This window comes from Eutrigla gurnardus, assembly GCF_963514095.1.
Source record: "Eutrigla gurnardus genome assembly, chromosome: 2".
In the NCBI taxonomy this organism is placed as follows: Eukaryota; Metazoa; Chordata; class Actinopteri; order Perciformes; family Triglidae; genus Eutrigla; species Eutrigla gurnardus.
In genome coordinates, this window is record NC_139916.1 from 4,000,226 (window position 1) to 4,026,726 (window position 26,501).

Genomic DNA, 26,501 nt, shown 5'->3' on the forward strand with positions numbered 1-26,501 from the left:
AAAACTTTGACAGTAAACATTTTGCAGATACGCTCAGTCGAAATATTTAACGATGAAAATGATGTGTTCCAAACTAGATTCATATGAAGACATCTTGCAGGATTACAAGGTTGCATCTTCAAAAAAAAAAAAAATGGAAACCTTCTCTACAGGTGTGGTAACTTCCTGTCGTTTAGGCTCCTCCCCCCCTCTGCTGATTGGGTGTGTCAGCAGGCCTGATCCCGATAGTGGGAGCACCTGAGCCGAATCCTGCCAGCCGCTATAAAAGCAGAAGCTCTGTTCCTCCACCCATCAACACCATCACACTTCTAACACAGATCTCTTCCTGTGGATTCATCACTTTGAACTAAAATACAGATGATATTTGGAGCTAATTCTTCCTTAAATACTTTGAAATGATATTATTGGGGGAGGGCTGCACCGTAGTGGAGGTGTTAGTGATGAACGTGTGTGTAGATTATTTATGGGATTATAATTCTTTTAGAATATTCTGCTGACAAGCATTTTTAATTTGCAGAACCGTAAAATATAAGCAACAATAAAGAGTTGCAACAAAAACCTATGTGGTGCTTGAGATTAGGAAAGTACATTTTTAATGCCATCGTTCAGTCATTTTCTGCTTTTTAGAGGCATTTTTTAAAGATCAGGATTTGGATGCACTGTCCCCTCTGATCTCCATCAACAGCACACTGAGAAACTGGTCATAATCATAATAATATACAAGTAAAGCTACAAGACGAGATGAGTCATCAAGTTTTATCAACAGTGACGGCTTGTAACGGCTTGTTATATACCTTTTTTATGATATTCCTGCGGGATCGGAGGCTTTAGACCTGTATACATCAATGAAGTACAGCAGTCTTGTTAAAATATAATTGGCTTTTTTATGATTATGATTTTTGACACACGAACCTTTTCCACAGTTGTCTCTAAATGGCAAAAGATCAAAACATCTGAAGGAGTCACTTAGTAAATCTATCTGTGTGTCTGATATCATTGTGAGACGCTCGGAGCCGATAAATCCCTCTTGGTACCCAGAACAGTTAATAACCGCACCGCAAAACGTCTCTTAAACAGAAGCCACTGACTAAGTGTTGTATTTTAATTACAAGGAAACTCCTAAAAACCCATTTGGCTGTAAGTGAAAGTAAAGCAGGATTGTTGGTAATGAATGACTGTCAAAGAGCCACCTTTTCCAGGAAATGGGTTTAAAAAAGCGCAAGTCCTCGATGTATCACGGCAAACCGTTGACGCTTTGTTTGTTGTAGTTTGACAGCACTTTTGTAAATGTTGAGACAAGTGCTTTTTCGGGGCTGTCGAGAATAAATCAGCGTCTAAGTAAATTCTAAAATAGGTTAAAAGAGAAAAAAAGATTATAGAAGTGAATATTTCAGTGTGCTGGAGACGCTAATCCATTAAGTCCAGTTGAAATTGCATTTCGTGAGAATCTAACGTCCGTATTTTAGTTTATTGCCAATTAAGTTTTCACATACAATGAATTTGCCTTGATCGGTGCACACAATAATTACAAAGAATAAACAAGAAGCAAGTCGAGAACAAGCATTCAAAATTACTTTATATGAAAAAAAGACTGACTTTAATTTGATCATTGTAAAGATTAGCTCGCAACCTTCTATAGCTCTGTGCAGAGCCTAGCTATTGATTGATTGATTGATGTCATGTTATCATTGATTGAAATTGGTTGCTCGCTGATTTAAGGGTGCTTCATATTTGGTCTTCCAGGAAGAAAAAAGACAGTATTTTGAATATATATATATATATATATATATATATATATATATATTAATCAAAATTATGTTTTCTTTCTCTAATATATTGGGCTGGACTTTAAATAGTTCCTGTATTCATGAGCATCATTATAAATAGAAGTAGGTGAGGATAAATTGGGAGCGCAGTAAAAGAAGCCCTGTTGTGTTTCTGGTTTCTATCTGTTTGCAAAAAGACAAGCCGTCTGTTCTCCGGAGCACCGATGGTTCCAGTCGGGCTGAGAGAAGATCACCAGATTGTTCTTTTCTATTGTGGGATCGTTATGACAGCTGTGGTCCCGGGCGGTCCGTGGTGAGGCTGAGTGACGGGTCGGGCGCCGTGCAGCTGACGGGCTTAGCACGTCCATTGGCAGATACAGATGTCACATGCACCACGGGGCCATCCTGCTGAGAAGAGAGGACGGGACATCACCAGAGGGCTGAGGAGGGAGATACGGGGCCGCCTCGCCAAAATAAAACAACAGATACAGATGACTTGAAAGGGGAGATGCAACCATCCGTTTCCTGGGACGTAGTTCAATCAAACACACAGTTATAACCGTTGTTGCATACATGCTAGAGAAGCCCATACTGGTTTCATTAGACTTATCATTGCTTTTTTATGGGATGCTGGACAAATACAGAATACAAAAATAAAATATTGGAAAAGACACCAGATAGATCCCAAAAAACAACAACTTTTAGGGGTTTGAAAGTTCAGGTCAGAGCTGTGGATGTTTGGATGGAGGGTTTTCCAGAAGGTTCCAAAGGTTCTGTCGTCCCAAGGTTCGGTGCTTGGTCTTGGTGATGGGGGCCAGATGGTCTGCAGGTGGTCTGTGGGTTATGAGGGGTTCTTGAGGATTTTGTAGGCTATGATCAGGATCCTGATCCAGTGACGGTGTTGAAGGACGAGTCTGATGTTTTAATGATCTGGTAGTTTTTGGAGGCCGTATGATGCTGTTGCAGTCGTCCAGTCTGAAGACGAAGACGTGCAATGTTTTAGGATGAAGAAGGATGTTTGGCTGATGTTTTTGATGTGTGACTTGGGTGGTCTCACGCTGTCATACCAAACACACGTCAAATCCTTGGACCGCATTGAGATCTAGACCGGGCCCCCGGTTATCTGGCGTGGAATGGAGAAGTCGTACGAGCTGTCTCGTCGTTAGCCGACTCCCGCAACGTAATTGGATGTGACAAAGTTCAGCATCTCTTGGGGGCGGGATTAAGAACACATTGTGGACCGGTTTGGACAAAAATCGATTATGACACTAATCCTTGATGAATAATGAATGCGGGCCGTTTACCAGAGAGCGCTGCGGGGGGAAGTCCATTGTGTGATGATGAAACGGCGCTCGGAGAGGTGAGCTGGACCCGACCGCTTACTAATGCATGGTGATGAGGCCTTCCCTGCCATGATGATGATGATGATGATGTGTGGTGCCCTGAGGCGCCTGATTAAGACCTTTTTTTTCATTGGTGAAAATGCCGTTCCAGAAAACCTATTTAACTAAGAAAGTGGAATCTGTTTGAAATACCTGATGTGTAAAAAACACTTAGTGATACAGGTAAGTTACCCCCCGCTCCTCTGGGAGGATATAAACCCCCTCAAGCTGCGGCGCTTAAATAATTTAACACATAAAAGACTACGTGAGGGATGTGTTGACTGAAAATCAATTTGGACGTCCACAGCCTCGTATGTCTCCTTCACAGCGTTTGCACCGGCACTTCTTTTAAAAAAAAAGGTGCAATAGGTTTTCCCTGCGGGGGCAGGACTCGGAGAGTACTTCAGGAACCCGGTGCATGACAACGCTGTGTACTTCCCACAACGTTTAGAAACATTTCCCCTCAGCATCGCTGGAGCCAGACGTGCCTTTAATGTTACAACAATCATTAAAATGTTCTCCTCCACTGTGAAGCAAAGACTCTGTTCTAACCTCGATACAGCGATTCAAATTTGACAAAGTGAACCTTTTTTGTTTTGTTTTGTTCAACGTTGGGTAATCCTGCAGGATTGTAATTATGGAATAACAATTTGTTGGAGAACATGCTATTTTGGTAACTTGACAATCCCTTTAGACTCTGCAACAGAATCATTTGTAATCGCAAAAGTCAGAGAGGCTTTGCAATCGGGACACAAACCTCAGACTGTCTTTTCTAAAAGAATGGATCTGGTGCTTGGAAACAGTACCGCTGTTGTCCAAATGCAACTGTTTTAATTGTGTGTCTATGTGTATTTGTATGCTTATCTGTAATCTGGACATCTTTGCAAATGAGGGAAGGCTCCATTATTTGGAGAATAAATAAAGGTTTGAAATGAAATCAACTAATGTGTACTGCTGGGTAGCTGGTGGGATCCGGTTTGATCTCAATGCATCTGGATCTATTTGTCTTGTATGACTCTGTAAACTGACAATAACTGAAGTTATTAGATAAATGTAGTTGTCTCCTTATAAATGTGCTGAACAAGAGATGGACTCGTCATGCCTCAGGCTCAAGATGGGACCAGCTGCCAGGAGACCCCGTAGGACCGGCGGACTCTGTAGACCTTCTTTATTCCACGTGTGTGGGGGGCAAACCGACATGGAATAATGACTGCGGAAGTACCGTCGGCTCTCTTGTTTGTGTTTCCGACTCTCCTCCTCCTACGCTCCGACCCAGAAGATTCATGGATGCGGCGGCTTTTGCGAGATCACTCAATTTGTAATAGTGCCGGAGCTGAACCTCTGATTTATGAACCTTCATGGGTCTACAAGAAGCCATTAACCATAGAGAACATGAAGTAGTGGGACATATATAAATTAAGTTCAAATCCAGGATTATAACTCTCTGTAATATCTGGGGTTCACTGTCGGGAAGGTTATGAGGACTATTCCGGGCTTGGGGGAATCTTAGATCGCAGGGTACATTACAAAAAGTCATTATTTTGCCACGACGTGTATAATGTCGCCTACATGCAATATAGTCATTGTGTATTCATGGTTACGGCATAAATTAGGAAAATGCAGCATCCAGTATGTTAATGTACTGTATGTGCACTGATTATACGTGTGTGTGTGTGTGTGTGTGTGTGTGTGTGTGTGTGTGTGTGTGTGTGTGTGAGAGTGTGTGTGTGTGTGTGTGTGTGTGTGTGTGAGTGTGTGTGTGTGTGTGTTTGAGAGGGAGAGGAAGCATTAAACACAGCCGGGCTCAACTTCACTTTGTTGATTTTGATTCGATTCCACGAGTCCGGACAGAAACATTTTTCAAACACAACTGTTTTTGCAGAGACGCCAGAACTCGGCGAGGCGTGCTTCCAGAGCCGTCGCGAGTTCCACAACGTCAAAGCGTTGATGCGAGCGCTTCCATCTCCGCGACGGTTGTAGTAATTTAAATGATTTGACAGGTACATCGTCTCTCTCGACAGAGGCGCAGCCATTACAAAGACTGTGATTCACATAGGGCTGAGTGGAGGGGTACGGAAGCACAGCATGTAGGTTTTTATTCCCCCTGAATCTGCAGAGGAAGTTTGGTGAGAAGACACGAAGACGGCACAACAGATGCTTCAACGGACACGTTCACGCCGCTTCCTGGTGCAGCCAGCTGCTCAGTAAAAACACCATGTTGGCCCAAGGATTCACCCAACATATTGCAGTTGTCACATGAAAAGTCGGCACGTTGAATGGGAGATGGCTGTAGTTCCTGCTAACACCACCAGAAGGCGCTGTCTCTGTTTGTCATTCCTGAGGGCAAAACGGGAGGCCATTTTGTTCCTCGCAGCACTGACGATCACACGGACAGTTCGAAAGATAGAAATCATCAGATAAAATCTGTAATTTTCCCCTTAATGAAATATCAAATGGATGCTTACAAGCACATTGAAAGACATTTCTTGCTGATGCTCGGGAATAAAATGTAAAATATCTTTCATACCAACACTTCTTCTTATGTGTATCAACGTTAGCGTTTTATCTGCTGATGGTGCTTTTTCTTCTTTGCCTTCTCAATGACGTTCGGCAAAAAAACTACTTGGTTAGGTTTAGTAAAAGATCATGGATTGGGTTAAAATACATACATAGCGTTTCACACAGGACACAAACATTGGTCTCCTGGGTGAAAGTCTCTGACCCATCCTTCCCCCAACCTCCTTTTGATTAAAATATTTGTAATAACTTCAAAACAAATATAATCCAGGAGGAAAATACATTCCCTCGTTTGTGGGTTAACTTCTGAGACTTCATTTTAGACACAGTGACTCGAGGTTTTCCATCCTCACCTGTCTAAACTAGCCTGGTCAGGGTCAGGCTGTTGGAAAGGTGCCAAATACTCTAGAAGGGTTCTCGAAGATAAGCGATACAAGTCAGGGGCGCCTGTCTCTTTAAGAAGCAAGCTAGAAGGATATATTGCAAGGGAATGCAACAACAAATTAGAGAGCCAGTTTATGACCAGCGGTTCAGCCTTTCAGTTACATTCGGTGGTCAAGAGGAATCACAATCAAAGGTGGAGGTGGAATACCACATGAGTGATTTATAAATAGGAATGAGGAAGAAGTGGGTGGAGGTAAGAAGACTTACTGTATGCTTGGATGGCACGTCTGAGTTATTCTTCTGGCGATGAATAATGGCGTGAACAGCTACACGGGTCAAACAAAGTCAAGCAAGTCAACTCGTTGAAGTGCAGGTCACGTTGTAAGCTGTATGTTCTCCCTGCATGAACGGTATTGAGAGATGCAGTTAAACCTTTCAAACATATGAAATGACAGAGACGACTTCAGATAACAGAGCAGGTAGAAGTGTAAAGAAACCCTCAGATCATGTTTTTATATGCGATCACTCCCTCAGTTCAGCATGCATTTCCACATTCCTATTTTGAAACACAGTCCCGGTCTTTTTTCAACCTTTTAACTCCAGATTAATGCAGTTAACTTTTTGTGAATGTACAAAATGTTGGCCGCAAGCCCCAGGAGCCCCCCAAGGGTCTCGGGTCCACCCAACACTGGTGTAGCCTAGTTATAATAAGTAGTATAGAGCACATCACATATTAATATTTACTAAGGCAAGTGCAATAAAAGTGATCTTTGTGACATTCATCACCTGGGTGGTATTCACTTAATTTGGGTGCCCAAAGGCAAATCTGCACCTAAAGTGCTTGGAGCACAAGTATAATATGAGTAGCGGAGCAGAGAGACAGGCTGGACTCTCGGCCCGTTATGAGGATGCATTATCTTTCAAAGAGGCAGATGAAGAATATACAGATAACGGTTAACATGGCGTGTGGTTGCCTCGCTGACCGACGCCTCCCACGCGGTGCAGGTACGTTAGCATGATGCCTCATCAAAGAAGGCGAGTCAAAGGGTGTACGAGTGAGAAACAGCTCGAGGCCAAATGTAGAGACCTGGTATGGCAGCAGTCTTACAGAGTCTATGGAGGATAGTGTTGAAGGTCAAGGTGGGAAGACGGTTTCCTCCAGCATTAAAAGCATGTTTTACTGGTCCTGATCCTGAAGCACTGATGTAGATCACTGCAGTGCACCAGGATTCTGCAGAGCCCGTTTGGTCGTCTCTCCACTATGCCATCAAAGCATGCATCAAGCATTACCAGCTGCAAAATCCTGATCTGCTGATACCTATTGGTCCCTTCCTTAAATTGCTGAGACCAGCAATTTAGATCCTAAACTTGCAAACTGGCATACCAGACCAGAATTCCATGTATCACCAGGAGAGTTTGAACATGCACTAGGTTGTCCAGGTAGCCGCATTTGACATTTGACATTGATGTGTAGTATTTTGCCCTGGGCAAAGTTACACCGGGGATGACGGTGCATCTAAGATGTGGAGCCCCACTCGGTGTGTATATCCAAGTCATCGGGAAGGGATCGGTAATAGGTGCAAAGGTAGAGAGTTCAGGTATCAAAGCTGCCATTTATTGGCCCGGCGTGGGGAGGATTGATGGAGTGATATGATGCTGGTCGGTGTGAGGATTTCCCATCTTTGTACAAGTGCTCCAATAACGTTTCCAAAGCCTTCCCTGGAAATTCGGTCAACAAAATTAAGGCGAATCGAACAATATGAAAGATTCAGTGATGAGATGCTGTCGGCTGTGATTCTGGTCCCAGGCCTTTATACAGCTGTATGGAGGGTTTTTAGAAATGCAGAGGTCCAAGAATCGAGTCCACCTGGAGGGTTCAGGGGTCGATAAACAACGATCAAAAACTGTAGAGGAAAGTCTTTCTCTTTGCTTTCAATGGCTTTCTCCCTCTCTCTCCCATCGTCATGTCTCTCTGCCTTTAACATCCGTTTGGTTGATTTCTCTCCTCGACTCTGTATTCACTGCCTGACCCATTTTTCTCCCACTCCTTGTTTGTCTCTCCCGCCAAAGTCTGTAAAAAAAATTATTATTATTTCTGTTTTTCATTTACATCGTTTTTGGATTTGAATTGATCAAAATGTGCCTCAAACAGTACGTATCAATACAATAATACTATATTATTACAGAAGGCAGACATCTCAATGTGATTGTATTTTTCATTTGACTTTGACTTTGCACAACGTGGTGGTGGAACGCGTTTAAAATTACATGTCAGCGAGATGGAAACAACGCCGCTGGAAAGTAAATTAGGATCCTTTTAAATGCAGCTACGTGAATATGCAACTATTCATGGCGGAGGAACACAGGACTTTAGTTTGTGTCCTCAAGTGTCTTTGAGTTATTGTGCAGGGTTTATATATTTAACTTGGTTCCAAACCAAAATCCTTTTGTTGCCTGAATCATTTTTTACACATTAGGTACCACAACCATGTTATGAGCTGTGAAATCAAAAACACCAACGTTCCCTCAAACCTATCGTGAATTTATCGTTTATTTTTTTAGCTGCGAGTTGCCCAGTTTTGTTCGCGGCCCCTTTTTAGCAACAGATCATATTCTCGTGGTAAACAAAGGGGAAACTCTCTTAATTTGACAGTTCACATTTTTTCTCTCCACTTTTTTTAAGCGTTGGACAAATGCAGCGAAGGACTGTAATGAGGCTCGGGGGTTCGTCTTTTGGCCTCCCGTTACACAAAACGGGAGTTTTTAACAAGGGCATTGTGAAGACAACGCTGTCATACTGTAACGGCTCCGACTGTGAACCACGACGGCGTCTGCATTCAGATTACGGTCTCAACTCTTCCCCCGTGCCATGAATAATTCAACGCCGGCTAGTCAGGTGATAAATTCTCCAGTGTAAATCCCACAAAGCACATCAGTGAAGTGACTGTGTTTTGACAGTACACCGGCGGATGGAGGGGCTTCACACCAATCTGCTGCCGAGATCTGAAGAGAGAGGAGACGCTGAAGAGGCTCGACGTTCTGAAGGATAAATGACGGCTTTTGTTGCCCGTTTGCTCGCTCTCTGAGTGATCACATCAAAACCTAATGAAAAGTTATTAATTGATGATGAGACTCGGGGGGAATTGCCCCGTTGCACCTTTTTTGGATCAATGTCGACCAACCGCCACTTATGGTGATACCAATTATCTTGACTGTTAGAAAGGTAGGTAGGTAGGTAGGTAGGTAGAATGGTTGGTTGGTAGGTAGGTAGGTTGGTTGGTTGGTTGGTTGGTAGGTAGGTAGGTTGGTTGGTTGGTTGGTTGGAAGGTAAGTAGGTAGGTAGGTAGGGAGGTAGGTAGGTGGAAAAGTACAATGATAGGTAGGTAGGTAGGTAGGTAGGTAGGTAGGTAGGTAGGTAGGTAGGTAGGTAGGTAGGTGGATAAGTATAATGATAGGTTGGTAGGTAGGTAGGTAGGTAGGTAGGTAGGTAGGTAGGTAGGTAGGTAGGTAGGTAGGTAGGTAGGTGGATAAGTATAATGATAGGTTGGTAGGTAGGTAGGTAGGTAGGTAGGTAGGTAGGTAGGTAGGTAGGTAGGTAGGTAGGTAGGTAGGTAGGTAGGTAGGTAGGTAGGTGGATAAGTATAATGATAGGTTGGTAGGTAGGTAGGTAGGTAGGTAGGTAGGTAGGTAGGTAGGTAGGTAGGTAGGTAGGTAGGTAGGTGGATAAGTATAGTGGTAGGTAGGTAGGTAGGTAGGTAGGTAGGTAGGTAGGTGGGTAGGTAGGTAGGTAGGTAGGTAGGTAGGTAGGTAGGTAGGTAGGTAGGTAGGTAGGTAGGTAGGTAGGTAGGTGGATAAGTATAGTGGTAGGTATGTAGGTAGTAATAACAGAACTATATAAAAGAACATCTAAAAAGGTAAAAGTAAAAGTGCAGAAGCTAAGGGGACTTTTCTCATGCTTTTTTACACAACATAAAAGAACAACAATGCACTGAGAATCTTCTGTCCATCTATTACATTAAAAAGCTGTTCAAAGCAACACTCCATTAAACCTCTATTAAAGTTTATATATGACATTATGTTCAGACGACAGTACTGCTTCCTGCAGCCCTGTGGATCGCTGCTTCCTAATCCCGTTAATACAGTGTAAGCGCTGGGCTTTACAGCGTTTGACAGAGGTGCTTTTGTAAGTCGTCGTCCGCCTTCGCGCTTACATAACAGTTGCAGACGGGTTTGTTTTTGGAAGCTGAAAAAAATACAGGAAAATAAGTTTTCTTTTTTGAAAAAGCCTCCCCCTACATAGACATTTTAAAAGTGCAACGCCACAAGACCCTCTGGGACTGAGGACAGGGCACATTTAGTCCACGGTCCTGGGAAGCAGCGAGGTCCGGGGTAGCCACCTTCACCCAGGGCCGTTCAGGTCTACTACAGGGCCAGCCAGCAGCGGGGGGAGGATACTCCCAGGGTGCCTCTGATACGAACCAAGGTCATTACGTGACAACTCTGAACGTTTCAAAGGGAAGGCAAGGCAATTTTATTTGTATTGCACCATTCAACAAGGTAATTCAAAGTGTTTTACATAAAACATGAAAAGCACTGGAAAGTAACACATATAATACATTGAAAAAAAAGAAAGAAAAACAAGAATATCAAAGGATTAGAAATGACTGTGCAGTATAAGCAATACATAAATGAACTGGAAGTTTGTTCCAGGTATGCGGTGCATAAAAACTGAATGCAACACGAACAGCGGTCTCCTGGCTGAAAGTCGTGTGTTTATTCCGGCCAAAAACGGAAGAGGGAACAAGATGGCTACATCTACAAAGTTATTCTTGCGCTTGCCTTGTCTGAATATGAACACCTTCTGGACAAATATGCGGTCCTTCCTCAACCTGCAAACACGGTGGATGAAGAGAAAACACAAAGGTGCAGAAGGTAGCCTATCTTTTATTTCTACGTATTTCATTGTTTACAAAAAGTATCAATCGCCGTTTGATCGGTCATCAGTAACGTTTATGTTTACAACCGGGGCAGCCATCTTTAAATGTCAACTCGGGCTTGTGTGGATCGTCCGACTTTCCGAGTCAGAAACCCGACCTCAGGGCTCGTTCCAGTTGAAAGTTCCAACTCGGAGCTCAGAAATCCCAACTTCCTACTAGTTTTTCCTTCTGCACTGGAGGAGGAAAAGAAGTAACTGTGGCAACCACCCTGTGAGACCACCACAGTTTAATTTGCTCAGAGACTTGTGTGAAATTGTGGTTGCCGCCTGTCGATATTGTGCACAAACGTCGGCGGTGAGTCTGAGTGGGCAGGAGGTTCGAGGAGAGGGACACAGATTTATGCATACCAGCGTCATGTGTACATGTCCTTGAAGTGATGTTTCGCCCACTTCACCGCGGGTTCTCGCCTCTCTCCATCGCTGCAACAACCACAAACATCAAGCATCGTCACGGTAACACGTGAAGAGGTGATATCAGTGTGTTGGTATAGCCGTCTCTCGTTAAGCCCCCCGGAGGCTTTACAACGCAGCCTCGTTGAGAGCGAGAGAGCAATTAAGTGTGGATGCCACTGCCGAGCCGCAGACTGTACTTCTTTCCCACCGGTTTACATCATTAGGGCTCAAAAGGTGCTTTACTCTGCCTGTGGGAACGAACTCCCAAGTCCTCGGCGCCATCTCGTATATCAAAAGGATGTTTGAATGCGCTTTGATTGCTCGCACAGATCTCAGAACAGGTGCAGACAGAAAAAGAAAAAGAAACAGCTTCGTTCCTGCCTACTGTCTAATGTGCCATTAGGGGGTTTGAGTGTCAGCTGCTTAGCTGTTTTTAGAGCTAAAGTTTAGGACAAAACTTTTTTCTTTTTCTTTTTAAAAGTCTGATATCTTGTTGAGATTTAAAATGCAACAAACTGAGTTGGTGCAAAAGTATTTTAGTTTTTAACAGGACTTTTTGATATATAATCTCCCACTAACCATTTGTATCATCTGATAACACTAGTTGGCAAATCAACATCTCAGTAATTCGGGGTCGTTTTTTTTTTTTTATGGAGGCTCTGTTGGAAATGACAAATGGATGTTTTGATGGCATTTTGGGTGCAGATTCGGGAAGCTCCTCCCCCTACACAACATGGGGACCCAAATACAGACAGCAAACTCAAATCCACCCAAAGAGAGATCTCAAACGATGATAGGGATGACATGCCTGGCAGCGTGCGGTCTGATGGATCATGAACTGTTTCAACAATGTTATCCAGCGATATAAGGTTAGTTCTCAATGCCAGGATGGAGGTCGATAAGTAGATACGATATAAAGGTGTGTGTGTGTGTGTCAGTAGATCTACTGTAGGCTGCGTTGATATTGTTGCCATCACGTTGTGTAGCTCCTGTATGATAGAAGATGCTGGTGATGATTGATATTGTCCCGGAGGTCGTGATAATAGTCTGCAGCCTGTCAGAGTAAATCCTGAATGAAGATCTGAACCTGCAGCCGTTCCCTTTGTCCTGAAGGTTGTGATCAGTCTGACGCTGTAAATCCTGTGTCTAGTGATGTCGGGTGGATCTGAGCCAGGCGGCTCATTATTCGGCTCATTCGTGGGCAGGTTAGTTAAAATAAAATCTACTCAACTTAGCCCAATATTACCTAAAAGCTCATGTAGATATTTAAGTGAGAATTATTTGCTCAAACTCGACTGCAGGAAGGATGCACCAGGTTTTTGTCTAATTTTTTTCTCCCCATTTATTAATTGCAGTAGAGATGTAAAGGACTTCAACAAATATAGCTTCCAAAATAAATCGCCTCCCTAAAAAATGTAACTTAAACACCAAGATCCTTTTTGGATAAGCTCCTGATAGAGATCTGACACGAGATAATATCTCATTTCAGAGACAACTGCGGTTCATAAACATAACAGGAGTGAGGCAAGCCTGCTGGATCAGGACTCGGGTCTAAACCCAGGTCCCCCACAACCACCAAAACCACTCCTGGTTCCGGTGTGCCTCCCGTTCTCGTCCACAGCCTTGGGTCATTAGAGATATATTCTGCATTATATAAAATATGCACTCACTCTGACTTGCTATGCGTAGCCTATACTTAGGTTCATCAGAGACGTGACCCGAATGCGTGTGATATGTATCGGCCTACCGTGTTTTTTTAATTACTGCACAGATATTCTCCACGTCAAGGACACAAGAACACAGATTGATAATTCATCACGGTTCCGTGTGGAACGTAGGCGGACATCAGCGGTCGGCATGGAGACGGGGCAGAAGGAGATGTTTGCGTCGAGTCGGATAGCAATCACTTAAACATTTAAATCACAAGATCAACAAAGCCGGTACGAGGCAAGGTCGGTCAGGAATTATCAGCGTGAAACCGAGCCGGAACCTTGAGATGAAAGGGGAAAATATTTTTTTTTTTTAAAAACAAGATAAATCTTGCAACCGAAACCGATTTCACCCGAGAAGCTTCAGAAAATAAAACAAAACCAAAGTGATGTGTCATCTGGCACTTTGATGCTAAAGACAAGGTTACGGTTGCTATGAAGATTCCAGTGGGTTTCATTATTATTACTATGTGGATTTGTCTTGCTAGGATGCTGTGAATCACCAAAGGGCATTTTCTTCTTTGGTCTGTAGGCCACGACGTCCTGTTTAGACGTGGGACAACGGTTATTTTCTGAATAAACATCTTTTCTTAGTAAAAAGACCGACTTCAAATTAAAAGATAAATTATTGTGAAATAAATGTTGGAGTTGAAAAGGTCACATTCAACAGCAACAGTTTGTCCTTGACGAATAAACGGAAGTAATTCCAGGTTTATAAAGAGAGAAACTGATATACGACACCTAGAAGATGTCAAGGATAACATGTACATAAAGGTGGAATCATTTGTAAATGTCTTTTATAGCGCCAAAACCATGAATTAATTTCATTTTGTGATTGTGAAAAGTGGTCAAAAGTGATGACTGCTGCATTTAAATAGGAATAAACAGACGATTATGTCTGAAAACGAAATATTCCGACTATTATGGGCAACAGTGTATTAAAAAAATACCCCTCTTTTGCAGGGAATAATGAAAGGTCAAGCGTATTATTGTCATAACGACCGTTATGTGCACATTAGCCCCGTACAGTATGAGCTCCAACACGTCAGAAAACCGTGATCCTGATATTCAGGACATTTCTGGGTTTTCTTTGTCTTTTGTTTCATTATTATTCCTTTTTTTATTATTATTATACCATATAAAAAAGACCTTTCTTTCATGGTGGATTCACACTTCAGGGGCTATTAATTAAAGGTCCACAAGCCCTAGTGAGGATGTGATACGATATCTAACATAAAATACTGCCTGTAGTAAATCAGGTATTTGAGTCAGGAGCACCTTTAGGGTAATAGCCTATTTCCTTTTTCTCCTCCAACGAGGTAAAGCTTCATCCAGTGGGTCGTTATTTGTGACCTCATGGCAACAGATGTATTCGAAACACTTATTTAGCAGCAGAGAAGACAATATTGACACTAGAGACAAAAATGTTTGTACAGAAAGCATAACTGGAAAAACTGGTCAGTGAAGAAGACGCATCTCATTTAATGAACATGAACAGTCCTTTTAATTCGAATAATACATTTTATTAATTTATGGACACTCAAGGACACTGTGTGTCTCCGTCTCTACGTTTGTGGTCGTAAAGTTTCATTCAACTGCTCCTTGAGGTCACGAGGGGTCACTTCACACAGTGATGTCAAATGTCCAAATATGGTCAACGCTACTGAGGGGACTAATATCATCACACGTGGATTCACAATTGGGATGATCCACAGGAGTCTCATCATTTTATGCATTTTCATGACCCCAATATGCAGTAATAGAAACAAAAAGACACCATTTATTTTTAGAATTGGCATAAATACCATATTTTATACTGCATGCAAAAAAAACGCACTTATTTTTTTGCTCCAAGCTGTGGAGGAGTAGCATAAAGTTTGTAATAAAAAAGCAGTTTAGAAGTTCACTCGTATATCTGGAGGTGAAAGGTCAAACCTGGTTCCCCTTGCCTAACGAACGCCTGACTTCAGAGTGATATTTGGCCTCGTTCCCGACACGCCGACACGCCGCGATGCTAAACCCCTTCAGAGTGAACACACCTGCAGCTGTCTGTGTGCGTCTCATCTCTTCAGCATCACTAACAGCGTGCTGTCTGTCTCTCCTGTCTGTCACACGTGTGTTTACAGACAGTCTGGCAGCCGACCAGCTGCTGTCAGTCAAACATGGCTGCCGACGCCGAGAGGAGCGCTTCTTTTCTTCTTCCTTTTTTTAAGGATAAAAAAAAAAAAAACTACAAACAAAATATTCAAAAGACACTATTTGTGCCCTAAAAAAGAGATGTTGCTTCTTAGCTCGTTAACATTCGCTTAATTGGCACCAAACTTTGGACACAGTGGAGGAAAAGGCCAGTTGAACACCAAAGTTATGACCCATCATCCCGAGGAGACGCCGAGGTCTTGACCACATTTCACCCTGAAACCGGATTGGATTAATGGTCTGGAAACTATGAATGTCTGCACAAATGTTCTGCTAATTTATCCAGAAAATATGGAGATATCTCACAAAAATGAAACTCATCGGATCATCAAGTCTTTAAATTGACTTTAAAACTAAAAGCATAAACTTTTATATAATAAGCTCTTATTTAAAAAAAAGTTCATTATGTTGTTGATGGTGGTGATGTAATGAAAAATGTTTAATGTTAAATTTGTGTTGGAATTAAAAAAATAATAATAATAATTTTACCTTAAAACTACAAAGAAAAATGTTAAATTGTTAGTATGGACACAAACCTGTATATAATGAGCTACATATTTAATTACAGGTAATTATTGTAATTTTACATGAATTTGTATGTAATTAAGGCAAGCAGAAAAATACTGGATAAATATAGTAATACTGTACAAAAATTAGACATTAATGTTGTTTTCTATTATTAGTATAATTCTTAAAATAAAAGTTGGTTTGTTAATTTTTTAAACTATTGGAAGTTATTTTCCATTTTTTTTTGTGTGTGTGTGTGTGTGTACACTATACTAGTTTCTCCCATAAAAATGCTAATCGAGCCATCTTTCTCAACCCTCACAGGAAACATATCTCCCAACTTTAACACCGGCTGATGGAAAGTAAAGACGGTTTCTCTCTCGAGCTCGTCCGGCATGTAAAACTTTCCCGTCTGCAGAATTGGCTTCCTGTCGGCGGAGAGCCTTAAGTCATGTTCCCGAACCGCCTCTAACGCCTCCTGACAGCCTCTCGCTGAGCTTTTCATCTCGCATGAGCATTAAACCTCACACAACCCATCTGAAGCCATATACATATTTCCCCCTTCCACATTCATACTGTCTATACCTACTGCCACCTGCTTTTGTTTATGTCACAATAAAAGCCCCTCAGGACCTGTTTTTCTGGATCTCTGTGGCTGTTTGTTAATTCTCTAACTGGTTTAGTTCAGCTCACAAAACAAATGCCACGACGACGATGACAACTACACGGAGTGATGACAGAGAGCCAGCCGGACCATCTGTTTCTAAACAAGAGCATCAAATAACGTTCCTCAGATACGCGCTGCTATTTGTATCTATTGTGTCTCCAAAGCAAAAAACTGGAACCGACAGCTGGTGTGATAATAATTCATATTGGGTTTTTAAAAAGAATCGTTCAAATGAAGGGCCTAAAAACCAGAAATCTGAGCATTCGTGTGAAGAGTAGTTGATGAATTCAATCCAATAATGCTTTTAACTCCTCTGGTTGGAAAAAGAAGTCTGATTGTATAAAAGTCTATGAGAACATGAGCCAATTTCTCTTTTTGTGTATTATCTCAGTAAAAGAGTTTATGGTCTCAATCATACGGGAAATGTATGAGGGTTGCTGCTCTGATCCACCCGTCGCTCCTCTGCAGTCCAAATATGGTCACTTCCTTACACTGGTTGCAAAAATTTCAAGATGCTGGAATCAAATCAATTGAATACGTCAACTACTTATATACAGTCTATTTTTTTAACACATAAGTTGGTTTCAAGGACATTTTTTTTTAATCCACGCCCAGCCTTGCCTCCTAAAACGACGTATCCATGCAAAGCAACCGTTTTGAAGGTCCTGGATTACGTTTTTCTTGGACGTGGTCCAATCACAGATGAGTTCACATGAGGTTTCAAAGTGATTCTATTGTTCATTTTATATACATTTCAAACCATTACTCATCGTATAACTTCCTAAATGTTACTGGAAGCAAGGTGAATGATGACATCATTTCAGTTCGTAATGTGTAATTTAACGTAATGAATACAGTCCCCGCTCGAAATCTGCTAATAGAAAACTACTTTTGGTTATTTATTTTACAACATCGGGCACCAAAAATGTTAAACATCACAACATCTGGTAATTTTCAGATACTTTTTTGTTTTTAAACTAAAGAAGTCCTCCTCGTGCCAGCTGACTGCTGCTGCTGTGACAATGTTGGATTTCAGGATCTCTCTCCGAGGAGTGAGCGGTATAAAAATAGAAACTGTCATCGTTGGTTACTGTGAATGTCCAGCCTATAAAACCGACAGCGTCTAAGCTGCCAAGCTCCCTGCAAAGCCGAACCTCCTCCTCTCCGTCTTTTTACAAAGAATAGGGAGGTGGGGGGGAGTGCATTTTGAATAAATATCCCACCTGCCACCACTCATATTGATTTTCGATACCTTTTTTGAAAAACTAAGCATCTTAACTGCTGTGTGTGTGTGTGTGTGTGTGTGTGTGTGTGTGTGTGTGTGTGTGTGTGTGTGTGTGGTTGCCGGTCCATTACGCAGTCCATTTTTTTCTTTTTTGAAAAATCAAGCTTGATGAGCTGGTGTCGGGGTTTTTTTTTTTTTTTTTTCACAGTTCACTGACTGACACATGCAATCAAAACAACAACGAAATGTAAATAATCAGAGATATAACACTGGATACACGACGAGACCTGACGTCCTCTCGTATCCGAGCATCGTTTTTCGGGAACGGCAATCATTTCCAAAACACGGCTGCCGTTATTTACCGTAATATAGTGAATATGTGTTTTAATGGCCTCCATCTGTCAGCCGGAGAGAAAAAAAGCCAACTAAAAAGGTTTCTGTGCTGTACATCTCTTCTCCCGGGAGAGAAGAGAGGAAACAAAGAGAGGGATGGAGATGAAGCGAGTCAGAAAAGTATTGAGAAAAGAACAAACCGCTGAGTCAACAGGAGCAGGTGAAACCTCGTATCTGGATTGTTTGTTGGTCAATGTGCTTAAGTGCAGATAAGCTAAACTTCTCAACCTCAACGATTATCTCGTTAAAGCCACATGAAATAAAATCCATCTCTCTCTCTCGACTTAATGCATCTCTACAACCTGCAGCTTTTCAGTCAGTCACCATGGCAACCCTGTTGTTGAATTCCTGTCTTTGTTATTGTGACGTGCAATATTTCCCCATTAACGAATACGGGTTCATACTTTGATGTTCATACTTGAAATTATGTTGGTGAATAGTTTCAGGCACAGTGGTGGCTAATGCTAGTAAAAATGCTAAGCTAACCAAGACCGTTATCGCGGTAAACAGCCCAGTTATCTCCAATGACAACGGATCCAATGAGCCAATTAATCACGTGAACAAGTTGACGAAGTTCACTTAAAGTTTTGCTGCCTAGGGGTGGAGTTACATTGTGTAGATGCTGGCTGCAGATGTGCTAACGTTACGTGCAGCTGCTGTGCTAACGTTGGCTAACACTAGCTACGGCTGCTGTGCTTAAGGTAGAGCAGCTGCTGTGCTAAATGTAGCTATGGCTGCTGTGCTAAAAATAGCTTTGGCTGCTGTGCCAACGTTAGCTACAGCTGCTCTGCTAAAGGTAGCTACGACTGCTGTGCTAAAGGTAGCTACAGCTGCTGTGCTTAAGGTAGCTTTGGCTGCTGTGCTAATGCTACTAATGGCTGCTGTGGGGGATTTAGCTTCCAGGCTCTGATAAACTCTTTAGCGTTTAGATTCACCATATTTTGCATGCGACTGTACCTGCTAGCTCTGATTCCCTCAAAACGACTGTGATCGCAGCATCATGGTGACGAGAGGACGTCATGGTGACAACGTCACTCGACTGACCAATGGTGGCAACTTGATCACTCACTATTTCCTTACTTACTTAGCTACAGAGTCAGTTATAGGGCCGGTCCTCTGGTCCATTTTTGCGTTTGATGTGTAAAATGTTTATTTTGTCCTGCAAGCACAGCCAAGTTATAGCCACGTCCAACGTGTTATTTACCTCCTGATGTTTCCTGGCCGGCAGCCAGATTCAACAGGGATGCAAAACAAAAAAAGGAGAAAGCTAACATTCTTGTTTCTTTTTTGTTTGAATAGTCAGAACAATGTTGGCATAAAGTGACTTGATATAGTGCCAAACATAAAAAAAAATGTATCTTCTCCACAGAGGCCGAGATAGTAGCAGAGAGTTATTGCAATAGATATATGAATTGAAGGTCACCCTTCAAAGGCCCAAACAGTGTGAGAAAATAAAACACTGCAGGACAGAAGGAAGTGCAGCGCATGTAAAACCGGCATGTTTATACATATAACAGTAAATAAGATTGGGGATCGGCCACGGAGACATTATATAAATGTGTTTTGAGGAAATTGCCTATAAAAGCTCCTCAGCTGCACTTCACCTATTACGATTTTACGGACTGCGGGAAAAAAAATAAATGGTGATGTCTTTGCCAAAGGAAGGCGCGGAATAAGAAAGCATTACGGAGATGCCACAGTTCCAAGAGCGGCGCATTTGTTTTATTTTTTCCAGGGCACCTCCCCCGATACAAAGAGATGGACGAATGGATAAATGTGTGAGATTGTGTGACTACTCAATACAGGTGCGGTGTCATGCCATTAAGCAGACCCCCTTCTCCACAATGAATAATGTACAATGATCAAATTTTCATTGAGTCTTTGCATGATTAAAATAGTAAATAAATCATGTGTGAGCACATTAGAAGACAAAGCAACGTGAGATGGAGGAGTGAGGATTTAGTCCTCGGATCTGGAACTATCCTCTATTGAAATATAGATATTTTCTTTTCTTCGGGGTAGACGAGTACATCTGACACCGAGCCGTGACCTCGGCCACCGTTTTGTTGACAGGCATCAGCTCTGAGCGTTGACGGACGATAATAAGACCCGAGATCCTCGCATTCCCTGTATGCAAATCATTAGTCGCTGCTTCCTTTTGTTAAGCCAGGTTCGTCCAGTGTGCTCTTCCTTCCTTTATCGCCCCGGCGCTCGCCAAGGCTTGCGGAAATGAAAAGCAATGCAAATACGCCGGGTTTTCTTTCGGAGTTGCCTAGATAAAGCGGGGAGGGAGGAGGAGGAGGGAGACCTTCAAACCCACGACGCTTCATCCGCTCCAGTTTAGACTTGACCGAGGCATGCAAATTATACCTGAGACGTGACGCCGCGAGCTGCACAGGCGCAAAAAAAAAAGCTGGGGCCGGAGATAGGCGAATCTCTCCCGAAGCAGGGTTAATTGGCAGAAAATATCTCTTAAAAAAAAAAGGTTTAGAAAAAGGTTTTGCTGAAGCCCCACCAGCAAAAAAAAAAAAATCCCATAAATGTGCGGCCCCCATGCTGTTTGAGGCTCCGCCGTTAAAACGCTTGCGCATCATTCTGGCCTCCGTTTTTGTCATTTTGCCTGCAGGCGGGGATGTGGTCTAATGCTGACCCAGGTACTTTATCAGATCAGTATTACAGTCTCAATCCTCACTAGGGGGTATGAGGGTTTTGTAGACCCTTTCGTGGAGCTTCCTATCACGGTGGGATCCTCATTGTGTTGCCGGGGGTGCTGGTTTTGCAGTATCGGGCACCCCCCTGGGCATCGTCTACGAGCCAAGAAGTTTGGGTAAATGAGAGCTTGCGGGAAATCAGTACAAGTAAACAAAGCCTAGATTTTACGAGGAGGCACATTAACGGCCGCCCGACCGTTCTGCATTATTCATATCGGACCGAAAGACCGGAGAAAACATCGCAAACAGTGATGAAGCAAAAACTCAAAAACATTGGTTTCTTTTTCAACCATGGCCTCAGGTCGATTTAAAGCGAAAGTACGTTTGTGAAAACCTCCGCTGGTTCTCTCCACACCTGAACCTCCATCTGACCGATGCAGCCCATCATCCTGCTGGTTACCTCGGTAACTGCCGAGGCTGATCCCAGTGGATGTAGCCCTGCTCCACCCGCCCTCTGTCACTTTATATGACATTGTCAGCACCCGAAGGGGGGGGGGCTTAATGCAGCCTGACTGCTCCATGTGGAGTTAGTAGGGAGGGAGGGGGGGTGAGGAGGCTATTAATGTAACTTTCAGGTCAAAGGGCAACGGCACACATTGACCTGATGACTGGTCATGAAGAAATAGCACGCCGCTTCAATTCCTACCGTGATGGACGGTGGATTTGTATTCGGTGAGGAAGAGAGGGGGATGAAGGAACACGACGAGGGAGAGTAAGAGGGGGAGGAGGAGGCGTGGATGGGGGGGTTCCCCGCAGAGGTTTCTCCTGCTCGCATGTAACACTCAACGACACTTGTCTCCCTGAGGTGTGGTTGCCGTTGACGACAACGTGAGGATGGAAACCTGGGATGAAGGCGAAGAGGCACAAAGGCCTCTGGGAAACATTTTCCCACCTGACGGTAGCCGTGGACGTTAGTTCGGATACAGAAGTCGCACAATAAGACAAACAAGCTGATGAAGGCAGAGGTGGAGGACAAGGGTTCTGGTTCGGGCGTTAAAAAGTGAAGCCAAGGCGGAAATGCCTTGTCTCTAATAGCCATGAGGGGGCGACTCCTCTCTGATTGTATGGAAGTCTATGAGAAAATGACCCTCCTACTTTGTTGATGTATTATCTCAGTAAACATTGTAAACATGAGTTTATGGTCTCAATCTCTAGTTTCAAGTCTTCTTCAATCCAGCATGATGTTCATTTAGTACATTATGGTCCATTTAGAGTCCACCAGACCATAATACTTTAGGGGCGGGGCTACCGTGTGATTGACAGGTCGCTACCATGTCATTGTCTGATCTGGGATTGATCACTTGACATTTCAGTTCACAGAAGTTCGTTGTAACATTTTGGAGATGGAATCGACCTTTAACTGAGACTCAAATAGCAGTTTGACAGGAAATGTCAATTTTAAGGATGTGTGAGCTACTTTTCCACTATTTCTGCTGTCGTAACAAAATGGGTTAATAGTATTTTGTTTTCTCTTCAATCTGTCGTCTTACAACAAAGAGATTAGCTGTTGTTTTTAAGCACTGGCTTCCTGATGTAGCGGTGAGCTTATGGTTATTTAAATGCCAAACACCAAAAAAGTGAGAGGATAATCCAAATGATGCATCAGAGACAGGATTTTCAGAAATAACAGAAGCGTAACAACATTAGCATAATTAAGCTGCTGCTACTGCAACTTGGACAATACCAACCGACATCACTCTGAATCAAGTTTAAACACAATTTTTTTTTATTTAGCATTAGCTTGTTGGACGATGTTCAGACAGGAAACATGTTACAAGCATTTGTACCGAAGGGTGCTGTGTTTTCCACTCTCGTTTCGGGCTTTTTCTGTTGCAACCTCACTGTTGAAGGTCCGGCCATCCGCTCGATCGGTGATCGGTGAAATATCGCCACGGCGACGGGTCAGGAAAGGAGCAGTCAGACGATCACGCAGGTTGTGAACACGGCAACAGGTGGTAAAACTAAAAGGTCAATGCACCCATCATATCGGTGATAATGCCTCGCTGCACAGGAAAAAAAACCTCCGAGGTCGGTCTGTAAGCTGTGACTGATGTTTACGGCCGAAAGTCGAGATATTTCTTTTCTCCCTTTGTTTAAAACCTTTACCATAGTGTGTTTATTTTTGCATCTCTCGTCTCAGGAAATAACCCGATGGCCAATCAAAAAAAATCCAGTACAATTTGCAAAAAAAAAAAAAAACTGGATAAATTGTAATTCCATTCTCATCTAAAACATCAACACTGTTACAGAGTCCTCTTTACATGCAGGCTTAATTAGTACAGTAACAATTTAAATTAGTAGTACAGTACAGTTCATTCATAAGTATTCATTAATATTCAGTGCATGGATGAGACCTGTACGCATGGAAGCAGAAGTCACGTGTGAGTCGATGTCCGTCAAACGACGCCGCGGCGCCCGGAGATCAAATCTCGGGAGTTTGTGAAACGGCGGCTGAGCTCGAGTGAACAACCTCCGCATCGGATCTCACGTGAATTAGGATTATTTATTCTTACATTTCTGACGCGACATTGACATTTACATTTACATTTAGAGGACAGTTATCATCCTCATATCTTTCTTTTTTTTTCTGGCAGGATGTTTTAAATGCTTTTTGAAGGGGGGGGGGTAGAGAAAAGGACAAATAAACCTCCGATGTGCCTCAGGGACGTAGAAAACATGAACTTTTATGCTTCGCCTGCGATGAAAAGGATAAGATGATATTCGGTGTGCGGCGGAGGGGCTAAGTGGAGAGACAGATCCACCGCAACCTTCACAACCGTTGCTCCGTTTTATTGATGGTCCACAAAGATGTTCATACTCTCATGCTCTTTTTTTTGCAACCGCCTCCGCCTACTCGCTCGACTGCGAGTCTTTAACTTCCTGGTGTTTGTCTCCAAGACATCTGCCAACGTCAACAGTCTATGTTACAAGCCTGCCAATGCTACCACACGTTTAATTAAGAATTCATGGAGGAGAAATTAAAGTAAAAACAAAAGAGACAAGCTTGTGCAGAGCCTACTGACAATGCATCTGTTTTAAGATTTAAAAGTGGTTAAAAGTTCTTTTTTTTTTTTAGAAGGTTAGAGACAAACCTTCGACGGTGTATTAGGGTCACTGTAGAAAAAAAAAAAAAAAATGGAGCAGAGAGAGGTGGGCAATTCAAGAAAAGAAAGTCGCAAATTTGCTACTTTATGCTAACAACCGGCATTTATGCTAGCTAACTTCCCATGAATGTACGTATTTATGTTTCTAATGAATCATCCCAACGTGTGACAACGCCTCGTTAAGGTCCTTAGGGTGATGATGTTGATGCTTATTGCTGCTTTTATTCATATGAGGACAAACTGTCATTTTATGGGTGTTTAATGATCGGGTGGTTGGGCTAACATGCTAGCGGTATTTTTCACTTGTTGTCATAGCAACGGCAAACATCTGTTTAAAGTAGCACATTTGCAACTTTATAAAGTAGGCGTTGTCACACATTGTGATGTATTAATTAGAAAAATAAATGCGTACATTCAAGGGAAGTTAGCTAGCAAAAATGCCGGTTAATAGCACTGTAATAAAGTAGCAAATCTGTGACTTTATAAAATCGCAAATTTTCTGCTTTATAAACTTGCAAATTTGAGATTTTTTCTCTGGAATATTGCACCCCCGTCTCCGTTTATTTTTTTCCCTACACGGCCCTAACACGCCGTCTGAAGTCAGAATAATCACAAACAAACGGAGATGTGATTTTTCCCCCAACGACAAGTTGTTTACATCCTCGTATCACGGTGGTGAAATATTAATGTTTGCATGACACACCAGCTATTTCCCAGATATTAGCATGAAAACCAAGCGGTGATGGGACTCAGGCTGACGTGTCCCGGCTGGTATCAGAGTTAACGTACGGACGTAGGCACCATCTTTGCTTAGAATCATATGGTTTGTTATTGAAAAATGAACATGCATGTAAACACGCTCTCTCAGCTCCGTTTGGACGGCTGCAGCCTTTTTTTTTTTTTATTTCATCATCCGTTTTAGAGAGTTTTGCTTTTGATGTGTCACTGAGGTTTTGCAGCTGACGTGGAGCCGTGTTTCATCTGTGCACATTTGTTTCATCTGGCTGATGGATGACGTTGAATAATGGAAGATATCGCTGAGAATTTACAGTACTTGGGCGAGATAATACTTAAAAAAAAAAACGAAAAATCAAACGTGGCACCAAGAAGTGTCTTTTTCCTCGAATGAATCTGTAAGAATTACAGGATTTCTACTGTGCAAATGTAGATTATGCAATAACACCGTTGACTCTTTTGGCTTTCTTTCTTGTCCGAGTCGGTTCATACAAAAGATGTGCAGCCAGGTTTGACACCTTCTCGTTAAAAAGGCGTGAGCTCTTGGAAGCAGCACATTTTCTGTTTTGTGCAGCAGCAAAAAAAATCCTGCTTTTTAAGAGAGCACAGATTCAATTTCCGAGACACAACAGTTGGTACCGTACGTTCACATTGTATGGGATGAGTGAAAGGCTGGCGACGCTAATAAAGTGATGCTAATGTGCTTTATGATGCGGTGGAAGTCCCCGGCTCTCGGCGCCAAACGGATGGGATCTCTCTCTCCCACAGGATCACATAAAAGATGTCCGTCTCTAACTCTAACAAAGGCCTCCTCCTCCTCCAGAGCGTCCAACGCTGCTCACACAGTCCTTCATAAAAGAGATGAGCACGCCGCGACCATGAGGTGAAATTGAGGCGAAGGAGTCTGTGGCGGCCTCCGACGCCGCCGGGGAGCCGATGACGTGCGATGGTGAACATTCAAAGCGTCTGTGGGCTTGACGGCTCCTCTATGGAAACTTCTTTTATTCTCAAAGCTAAATCATAGCTTGTCAAGCTCCGTCGCTGTGGCAACGCCTTCACATCATACATGTTTATTAAAATCCCTTGAATTTCTGGGTTGATTGGAGGCTAAGCCCGGGCAGACGTCTATAAATACCCTTCAGCTCGCCGTGTGATTTCCCCTCTCACACTGTGAGTGGGAGCTGCCACACCATGAGAGTGTTCTCCAAACCCTCGCCACTTGTCCGAGTACCCGCCGCCGCCGCCGCCCCCTCCTTCACCCTCCGGAAGCCCCGGCCTCCGGAGATGACCGCCGCGGAGGTCACCCTGTCCCTGCGCCCCCCGTCCCTCTCGCAGGGGCGACCCCTGACCCACATCTCCGGGTCGTCGCTGAGCTCGTAGATGGAGCCGTCCTCCACGCTGTGCTCCAGCGACTCCAGGGAGGAGTCGGACGCCTCGTCGCCGCCCTGCGCCGTCAGCGGGCGGCCGGGCAGCCCCGACGTGGAGCGCAGCTTGTACTGCAGCAGGACGCCGCGCCCTTTGCCCCGCCCCTCTCCGCCCTGGTAGGACTGCTGCTGCAGGGACTCCTGGGACGAGGTGTCGCTGCGGTCCTCGCCTCCGAAGGCGGAGTCCGGCCCGTCGCCGACCGAGTCCCTCTTCAGCAGGTTGGGGGACAGCGTGCTGGTGGCGGCTACCAGGAAGTCCACGGGACCGCAATGGGCGTTCAGAGAGACCATCCCCTTTCCTGTAGGACAGAATATTTCAATGTGACAATAAATACTGCTAGAGACGAGCACTGGTCACGCAGGAGATAAGAAATCCTAATTATTATCATCGA

The 26,501-nt window shown here is 43.3% G+C and overlaps 1 protein-coding gene across 3 annotated transcripts in view; it reads right to left on the reverse strand.

Moving 5' to 3' along the window:
- Nucleotides 1-24,539: 24,539 nt before the first annotated feature.
- The window catches only part of arhgef10la (Rho guanine nucleotide exchange factor (GEF) 10-like a), a 118,799-nt gene continuing 116,837 nt past the window's right edge, over nt 24,540-26,501 (reverse strand). For all 3 annotated transcript variants that reach the window (XM_084033308.1, XM_084033310.1, XM_084033309.1), the window contains one exon: nt 24,540-26,408. In XM_084033308.1, the coding sequence (XP_083889434.1) occupies nt 25,849-26,408 (560 nt within the window). In that variant the 3' untranslated portion in view covers nt 24,540-25,848. The remainder of the gene's footprint in view (nt 26,409-26,501) is intronic.